This window comes from Diorhabda sublineata, chromosome 8, assembly GCF_026230105.1.
Source record: "Diorhabda sublineata isolate icDioSubl1.1 chromosome 8, icDioSubl1.1, whole genome shotgun sequence".
Taxonomy (NCBI): domain Eukaryota; kingdom Metazoa; phylum Arthropoda; class Insecta; order Coleoptera; family Chrysomelidae; genus Diorhabda; species Diorhabda sublineata.
In genome coordinates this window covers 13,478,428-13,488,205 of record NC_079481.1, presented here as the reverse complement: position 1 = coordinate 13,488,205, position 9,778 = coordinate 13,478,428, and the positions used below count along the sequence as shown (strand labels likewise).

The 9,778-nt window shown below is 31.1% G+C and overlaps 1 protein-coding gene and 4 non-coding genes across 5 annotated transcripts; 3 read left to right on the top strand and 2 right to left on the bottom strand.

The window, feature by feature from the left end:
- Positions 1-191: 191 nt before the first annotated feature.
- LOC130447483 (uncharacterized) lies at positions 192-6,869 on the top strand. The gene is made up of 5 exons (XM_056784321.1): positions 192-413; positions 3,138-3,436; positions 5,462-5,669; positions 6,104-6,248; positions 6,607-6,869. The coding sequence occupies exons 1-5, from the start codon at positions 299-301 to the stop codon at positions 6,794-6,796; spliced, it is 957 nt and encodes a 318-aa protein (XP_056640299.1). The 5' UTR covers positions 192-298; the 3' UTR covers positions 6,797-6,869.
- Positions 6,870-7,863: 994 nt separating this feature from the next.
- Trnan-guu (transfer RNA asparagine (anticodon GUU)) lies at positions 7,864-7,937 on the top strand. The gene has a single exon. It is a non-coding gene; the product is annotated as a tRNA-Asn (tRNA).
- Positions 7,938-8,049: 112 nt separating this feature from the next.
- Trnan-guu (transfer RNA asparagine (anticodon GUU)) lies at positions 8,050-8,123 on the bottom strand. Its single transcript has one exon. It is a non-coding gene; the product is annotated as a tRNA-Asn (tRNA).
- A 717-nt stretch (positions 8,124-8,840) lies between these two features.
- Trnan-guu (transfer RNA asparagine (anticodon GUU)) lies at positions 8,841-8,914 on the top strand. Its single transcript has one exon. It is a non-coding gene; the product is annotated as a tRNA-Asn (tRNA).
- A 364-nt stretch (positions 8,915-9,278) lies between these two features.
- Trnan-guu (transfer RNA asparagine (anticodon GUU)) lies at positions 9,279-9,352 on the bottom strand. Its single transcript has one exon. It is a non-coding gene; the product is annotated as a tRNA-Asn (tRNA).
- Between the last annotated feature and the right edge of the window lie 426 nt (positions 9,353-9,778).

The window sequence follows — 9,778 nt, the reverse complement described above, 5'->3', positions numbered from 1 at the left end:
TACACTTAGAGTGCTCTGATTAGAACTAAGCGTTGATGGGATTGGTTATAGCAGCAGTGCAACCTCTAAAATAAAGTTGTTATTCAACTTTAATACGTATTCTCCGAACAAACCTCGTATATTTATTACCGAATAGAATTATCTAATCAATTTCTTCAAGGTTTTTCATGTTGTGGTTTGGTATTTAAATTAATACTGATCCAATTCGTATAACTTTATATTTATATTTGCGATTATTATGTTTAAAGGAATTAGATTTACAGAAAACTTAATTTAGCTAATATCTTATAAGTTGTTTATGAGTGTCTGGAAAATGTGCGACATAAGAAAAATTAAAAATTTCGCGTGCGCTACTAAAAAGGAACAAATACATTTTTTTGGATCATTTGATTTTGTTATACTAGATTTAGATGGTAAGTTCTCGATTAATGATTATTTTTTTAACTAATTTCTCTTAGGAACTTACCAACAATTTTATAGTATTAGGAAGGATTTGGTTGTGAGTTACAAGGATGAAGGAAGAGGAATTGTAGGTGAGCTAATGGGAAGACAACTCCTTGTATTGAAGACCGAAATAAAGGGAAATTTAAAATTCATTTAGATTAAAGAACGATGGAAATTTGTGTAGACGATGTAACAGAAAAACCATTTAATAAAATGTTCAATGGTTTGGCATAAATTTTGAATTCAACAAATCCTATTTTACGAGTTCTGGTTATTAAAAAACAAGACATTACGAAAAAGGGTTTTATTATAAAAATTATTCTACATTCGAACGATCCCCTTTGATATACTCCCCTCGCCACACATCTTTCCATCTTCAGTGCTCTCTCGGTCATCACTAAAGCGCTTATACCACTCAAAAACACGCGTACGAGATAGAGAATTGCCCCTATAGGTCTCTTGCAACAACTTATAGCACTCAGTCCGAGTTTTTTTTTTCAATTTAACGAGAAGTTTGTTTTTCGTCACACATGGTTTTCGGCACGAGAAAAAAAACACGCTTTTTAATTGGTTCCAGAACTTTTTCCTGGTACCATTTTTCGGTGTTTTCATGTCAGGCAATGTAAGTGTGAGTGAAGATATGATATCCTTCAAATTACTCTTCTTGAGACAAGATGTACTTCTGCCAATGCCGTTTCTACTGCTGATAACATTACTAAAAGTCTTCATTTACGATTTTGTTAAGTTGCCGTGTCGTTTCGGCCTTGTTGGCTTCCAAATTTCCCAAACGCCACCCCCGAAGCACCATTTGGAATTCGGACAAGAAGAAGAAATCACAAGAAGCAAAATTGGGTAATTAAGACGGGTGGTCTTTTCTCTTTTCATGTCTCAAATACAATGTATTTTTTTAATTTGAAATATTTATTTTTTAACCTTATTTCAATCGAGTATTCTCCCGTCAAAATATGAACTTTTTTTTTTAAAAAGTTGAGTTTCTTAGTCTTTGAAATCTCTATTTTCTGATGTTGTAAAAAATATTACCACCACCATGGTAAATTTTCTCTAAAAAGGCAAAGAATAAAGAAAGAAACATTTTAGAATCTAATTACACGTAGAACTTGCAATTAAATGTTACATCATAAACCATTGACAAAGTAATTAAAGTGTGGAACTTTTAGAAATTTATAAAAGTTTTTTTTTTCGTTTTTTTGCCTTTTCCGAGAAAATTTACCTTAGTGACGTTAATATTGTTTTACACCACTAGAAAATAGAAATTTCAACGAACATAAAACTCTTTTTAAAAAAACTGATATTTTATAGGAGGATAATCGAGTGAAAATAAGGGTGCTTTTTCGATATTAAATCATAATAAAGTTAAAAAATAAATATATTAAATCAAATAAATTACAGTATTACAGTAATAAATTACAAACAAAGTTTCGTGAAAAACAAAAAGTTTTATGTGAAAGATATTAATAAAAAATCAAAGATAAAATTATAAAAATTATGTTATCACAATTTTTCGCATAAATTTTGAGGTTATGGCCCCCTTCTCCAATGGGTTTCATCCTACCATTATTTTTTCACTTGTTATCATTTTTAAAGGCTTCTACTCTTGTTTAATTATCATCTATAAAAGAAATAAATTTGTTGTGAAAAAGAAACATATTTAATTACATTGAATTGCAATTACCTGTTTGACTAAGGAGTTCTTGAATGATAAAATATCGTCAATAATAAAAATTTTGTCAATTTCAATAGGTGTAAATTCAATACGAAGAGTATGATCCACAGTAACAATTTTTTTTTGAATTTTCATGTTTGAGTAAGGTTGTAAAATGTTATTTTATTCACTTTTTTCTAATTTTCGGAAGTTACTGAAAATTTGGTTCCCCTTGATGCATAATATGAGATTTTTTTTTAAATGAAGCCCCATTAATGCCAAGAATGGTATAATAATAATTTTTCTAACTTTGTATTGAATACATTGTTTACACCACCACTCACAATTACACTATCTGACGCGAGTTTCGTTAACCAAATTATCGTCTTCAGAGACTGAACGTAAACGTTTACCTGAAGATGATAGCTTGGTTATCGAAACGTGCGTCAAACAGTGTAATTGTGAGTGTTGGTGTAGTGGTGGTATAAACAGTGTAATAGTAATACCATCTGGCACCTCTGCTGCTATAGTGAAATTTTCGGACTTTTCCTCATTAACTTTTGTTTGGAAGGCTCTGTTGGTTAAGTAAGCATAAGTATAGCAGCCCTTGATGACACATTCTGCCAAAAGCCTGTCAGATATCAAGGAACAGCAAAGCAGTATTCTTTGTTTTCCATCCAAATTGATGACAGGGAATATTTTCCGGAAAGTTAAATGGTAAAAATAAATAATTTTTTCTGCGCAAAAACGTATTTACATTCAGTAATTTGGGCGTCTCAAATTTACGTAATAAGTATTTTACGAAAAAATGTGTGATAACATTTTTTTATTTTGTCCCGTTAACGAGATATTAAAAAAACTGAACAAAAACTTTTGTTTTTGCCCTAATTAGTTGGCATTTCCATAAACGATGGCCTTGAAAATATTCATCTTAAAATATTCGATAAACAAGTTTTATTTCTAACCATAATTGGAATGAAATCTTTCTTGAACTATCAATTTCAGCTCTAAAATTTGCCACTATTTCCAGGAGTTGTATGGATTGGTTTCCAACCATTACCAGGAGCAGTGGATTGTCTTAATAACTTGAAAAAATTAGGAAAATCCGTGAATTTTGTCAGTAATAACACTACCGCGTCACCCGAAAGAATGGCTGGCATTTTGATAAAAAGCAATGTCTTAATAAAAGTAGAAAATATTTTCACGCCTACGCTCGCATACATAACTTTTTTAAAAAACATAAAATTCAGTAAAACCCTTTTCGTGATAGGATTTAAAACGCTTAAAGAAGAATTTAAGAAAGCTGGATTCAAAGTAGCAGAAAATACAGTAAGTAGCCTTAGAGGATTCCAACGAATTTTTCTAAAGAACCCGTACATCGCATCATATATTTTTTTGTTTTATAAAATAAAAAACCAAGAAGTTATTAACTTTCGCTTTCTCTCCAGTTGTGGATGTTTTTCTCTCTTTAAGGTCTTTCACCGCGCTTCCCTTCATCGTGTTTTTGGTCTACTTCTTTTCCTCTTGCCCTTTGGTATCTTCCACTAGTTTCAAGAGTCTGTCTTCGTCCATTCGTTCTAAGTCCTTCTTGTATTTATAAACGCCCTAATTGGTACGTTTATGCTTCTTCTTTCGCGTTCTAGTCCACGTTCTTGCATGTCACAGGGCTAGTTTAGATTAGGTTAAGTTAAGCTAACATGGACTAAACTACAATTATAAACAACGAAGAAATAATTGCATGTTTTAACTTGTCGCGCTCATCGTCAAAATATAATATTTTTGGTTTTGATTATTTTGACCTTCGCTTGACAATATGAAAGAGAAATTTTGTATATAGTACAATGAACCAAGCAAATCACCTCGCAATTTTAAAAACCTTCATGGATTACATAGTTTGAAATTTTGATAGAAGCTGACAAATTATGCAAATAACAAACCTGATTTGGTGCCAATGTATGTTTCTACCCTAGGGGTGAATGCCACCCTTAATCGGGAGTGGCAATTTGAAATTTCAAAATAACACAGTGAATCGATAGAAAATTTCATGAAGAAAATGTGGAATGAAGTTTTTAATATAACTAAATAATTTCTGAGTTATTCGCGATTGAGAATTAAAAAAAAACACGTTTTCAACATTTTTTCATGAAAAACTCGAAAAAATTATTCTTATCAAAATTGAAGCTTATAAAAAAACAAAGAAATTTGTCATTTTAAGTTAAATTTTTTAAATAATATTCAGCAACTTGAGTTACTGAAAGTTTTTCTTTTTCGTAAATTAATGCAGAGGTTTGAGCTCAAATAACGGAAAAATGATCAATTTTTCATAAAGAATTGTGAAAAACCTTCTTGATTTTTGAGACCTTCAAAAAGAGCTTTTACAAAACCGTCTAGCATGAAAATTAAGCGAGTTATGACGAAAATAAGTTAAGTAACTCAAATTTGAAAAAAAAATGTCGATAAATTTGACACCATGTGGGGCAAAATTAAAATTAATAGAAGTTCATGTAAAATTATCTTTGTTTAAGCCCTAACAACACGTTCCAAAAGTATGAATGATTTGGAACACGTATATTTTGAAAAAAGTTGTTTAATGTGAAGTTGTAAGTAAAATTTATCTCTTATTTCACTGAACATTTTGCTTATTTTTAAACAAACGTAGCTTGAAAATTAAACGAGATATAAGCGTTTAAACTATTGATTTCAATAGTAAGGGAGGGTTTTTTTACCCTTTAGCATCAAAATTCTCTGAAGAAAAGGGCCTAGAAGGGTTGTGAGTTTCATAGTTTTGTAGCTTATGAAATTCCCTACAAAATGATATATGTATGAATGCAAAAAGCTTTAAAGAAAGTTAAGTTATTATTAAAAATCACGAAGTCTAATTTTTGATCTTCTTGGAGTATTCATTCTTTTACACATGCTATGTCCAAAATAAAAAAATATGTTTTTACGACATTTCTTAAATAATCTTCGTTTGAGGGGTTATTTTTAAGGGTGGGTGAGCTGTAAAATATCAAAATATTAAAGTCATGATACAAAACAATCAGCATTTATTATATTTGAACATAACTATAGCCCATTATCGCTTTAATTCATTAGTTTTCAATATATTGGAGTAAGAAGTGATTTTCACCTCTCAAAAAAAGCATACTTTGCGACCAAGTCAGGTTTGAAGAGGAGGATAAGTTGAACTTAATTCCAAATTTTCAAGAAGATCGATGAAGGTCCTTAAAATTGCGAAGTTTCGGTCGATTTTAAGCTTGAATGGCTGTACTAATATTGTAATTTAATGAATGGATTATGGGGTGAGCAAAAACGTTTGACTGGGAGCATATATCAAGATGTGAATTTTTTCAGCCTTACCCTATCGGCGAAGATGTCGAAAGTATTGCAAATAGCGTGGTTGATGACGAAGAAATTGGAGCTGTTATAATGGATATTGATGTAAATTTGACTTACATTCAATTACAGAAAGCTTCAACATATCTTAAAAGGAAAGATTGTCTGTTCATAACTGGAGCTGGAGATAGAGCTTTACCTTTCCCTAGGATTGGACCTCTGATTGGTGAGTGTATTTAAAAAAATAATTTGAAAAGTTGGTAAGTTATAAATTAAATGTTAAATTAATAACTTTCATGATAATGGGCGTTAAGACTCCAAAAATTATAGAGAGAAATACTTTATTGACAAAAAATTGTTACAATTCGTAGACAAAAGCTTGTAAAAACTAGAAACATAAAAATAATTAACTAAAAGTCGTTTACAGAGTAGAAGGCACTTTCCAGCAATTATTGCGAAAAGTCGGAAAATATTATATCGATTTAATTTCAAATGGCAAGTGATTGTGCATTTTTTCGCATTGTAAAATATTGAGCTCTTAACTAATTCTGAACGTGGAGTTCAGAGTTTCACGTTCCTAAGTGGATTCCTAGTCCGGTCGTTTTCAGTTGCCCACCGGGTATAATAAATGCTGTGTTTGTACTTACAAATTCGTTTCAGGTAATTATGTCTTTATTGAAACAATTAAACAAATAAGTGGAAGGGAACCTCAACAATTGGCAAAACCTTCAGTAGAATTTTCGAATTTTATCAAAGAAAAATTGTCCATTACAGACCCACAGAAAGTTTTGTTCATAGGAGATTCGTGAGTAGTTTCAGTTTTTAATTCAATATAAAAAAAAACCCCAAAACAAAATTAAAGCTAATTTTATAGCGTGAAAATTATTTTTTACAAATTTTTTATAGGAAGAGATAATATTAACATTATCAGATATTAAAAATACTTCAGATTTTTAGTTTTTATATAAATATTATTTGGTTTAAACTTATGCCTTCGTCCACAAAGATAAACTAAGGATTCCCCAGTTTCCTCATATTTTCTGATTAGTCCGGGGAAATTATCTCAAAATTTCTTTATATTTGAAACAAATTTTTTCGTAACAAATCATTTGCGTCTTTGTATGAATTGTTTACGATGGCATGATTCAACAATTGATTTTCAGGATAGATGATGATATGAAGTTTGCAACTAACAGTGGATACCAGAAATTAATCGTCCTTACTGGGGTAACTAAGAAAAAAGATTTAGATAATTGGAAGAAGGACGAGATCGACAAGCCCCAATACTATATCGAAAGTTTGAAAGCCTTGAATTTAATTCTTGAAATGTTACAGAATATTAAAGATAATTGAATACTTGCTAAAGATTTATTTTTGTAGAATTCCACCAGTAGAATATTTTTAATAAATAATTTTATATTCGAAATGTTTTTTTGTTTATTTTAAAATTTCCACATTAATCACAAATATATCCATAAACTACTGCAATTGAAAGAATTACACCTCTTGTGACATCATCATATGGGGATTTTTTACTGTTCTTGTTCTTTATCAACAAGGTGTTAACCTATTCGATTGGCTAAAGTCTCAAATAGGATCACCAGCACCATCAACGCGTTAATACGACCACCACCAAGACGCCAATACCCAACTCCCCCAATGGCAGTTTCCTCAACTAAAGAATTTTAAAACTTATCAATATAATAAATACAAACTCACGTAATATTCTAATCTGACAGGTCTGTTGTGGTCTTTGGCGGTGGCTGCAAGCACTTATGACAATTCAATTACTTATATTCGTTTACGTAGGTTTCTCCTACGAAAGTTAGGGCGAACTGGTGGAGAAACTTTTCAGGACTACAACTTCGGAAACTTTTCTCCGGATCTTATCTGCTCCGTAGGCAAATATTAGAGCTACTACCGGTGCTTCCCTTCTACCAAGCTGCTTGATGTGCACGGATTCCGGTTGGGATTTGGTAATGACGGCGGTACAATTTCCCATCTCGACCTGGTACCATCTGTTTTATTTCTGGTAGCAGCTCCTTTTCTATAGCGTTGTAAAACATTGGGTTAAGGTTCCTTAAGTTTCGTAGCTTAGTAGCATGGCAAAATATAACCCTTGTAATATATATATATATATATATATATATATATATATATATATATATATATATATATATATATATATATATATATATATATATATATATATATATATAATAACGATATAAATATATATTTGATATTAGTAATACTGATACTTTTGCATATTGGAAAAATGGTTATTTCGTTACAAAACCAATTTTGATATTTATTTTTTGCGAATCTGGTTTAGGATAAAAATTCCACTAAAATATTTTGTGAAATACGAAGTGTTGATGTCGTTATAATGGAAGGAAATTATATTAACTTTTTACAGGGCCTCCGTGGCGCAATCGGCTAGCGCGTTCGGCTGTTAACCGAAAGGTTGGTGGTTCGAGCCCACCCGGGGGCGGATTTTTTTATACATAAAAATAGTTTATATAATAAGTATTATCAGAATTAAACTATTTAATTCAATAAAAAAATTTTCAAAATTATTAAAATTTTATTATAAAAATTATGTACGCCCCCGGGTGGGCTCGAACCACCAACCTTTCGGTTAACAGCCGAACGCGCTAGCCGATTGCGCCACGGAGGCTTGTAAATCTCCGCATATATAATCTATAAGCACCTTCACAAATGAGTAGCAGATTTAAAACACATTTTTAAAAATTATTCAATAGTCTTATACGAAATTAATTATTCTAATATATTTTACTGAAACTATAAGAAATAACATCAAACAGAAGAGATTACGTTTTTATTTAATGTAAATACCAGCAAATTAAAATTTTTCTTGATAAATCATCTTGTTTTGGATCGCTTCTAATAGAAAATTCAGAGCAAGACAAAACCGCTCATCTGGAAAAACTCTTCCAGAAAGTACCACCAAATAAACGGAGCTCTAAAAATGTCTAAGGAAAATTCTAAATTGACTTCAATGAAAGTATAACCAGAGGAATCTATTCTTCTACATTATCACCTATAGCTTTTTCTACGAGGATATACAAATTATACATACAGCCTCCTACGATTTTGATGCAGTCATCTCAATCTTCTCATTACTCACATTTCGATTATCTCGAAAAATTTTATGAACTGAGCGAAAATAATCAAACTGAAAACAACCGACAGAAGCAAAAGTGAATAAACTAAAATGGCTGTTAACATTTTGCGACAGATGCTTCCAAGCCATTTTCTTTCATACACACTGAAATGGCGTTTATTTTGTGATTAAACATTTTCAAAAAATTATGTGGGTTATGTACTTTCGAACATTAACATAGAATGATTTATAAATGCGGAGTGTGTATAAGCCTCCGTGGCGTAATCGGCTAGCGCGTTCGGCTGTTAACCGAAAGGTTGGTGGTTCGAGCCCACCCGGGGGCGACCTTTTTATTTTTACAGTAAATTGTTTTATCTTATCTCTTGTACTGGTTCAATATGTTATAATTTTTAAGGGACTCTAATCAATTTCTAATGTTCAAAATTTATGAACGGAAATCAGAATATAATTATGAAAATATGGAAAACAAATTTATGTTGGAATTATTAGTCTGGTTTTTAATTGATTCCTAATAATTAGAAACGTTCATATTATTTGATTTGTGAGTTGACAAGTGACAGTTTCAGAGAATTATATGTAAAATAAGAAGCTAATTGACTGTACAGAAATTTACAAAAAAAATATCTTATAAAAAAGTGATGTTTGCTCGAATCTAAAAAATTTCATATTTAGATGGTAAAAAAATACCGCCCCCGGGTGGGCTCGAACCACCAACCTTTCGGTTAACAGCCGAACGCGCTAGCCGATTGCGCCACGGAGGCTTGTTTTTATTTCATATAACACCAACTGATATGAATTTCTATATAAAAATGTAAGATAATTTAAAACATTAAAGCAAATATTTATATTTCATAGTATAGACTATGAAAATTTACTTAGTATAGCTTAGGTTTTTTTGGAAGAATTAAGGAAGTTTTTCATGTCGAGGAGGGTATTTATTGGTTAGGTTAATGCACATGGCCTTGACATTGTAATTACTTTGCTGCAGAGCTGGAGTTATTTTGTCTTAGTTGTTAATCACCCGTTTATACGATAGTCTTTATAGTCCAGTAAATGAAGTGTCCAACCTTGAAAAAATTCCGTAGAATGCTCAAGATTTAATCAAGAGATTCTGAATAGTACTTTGAAATTTGAAAGTATTCTGGAGAAAGTGGGCCTCTGAAAAATGAGCTGAAAGCTTAGAAAAT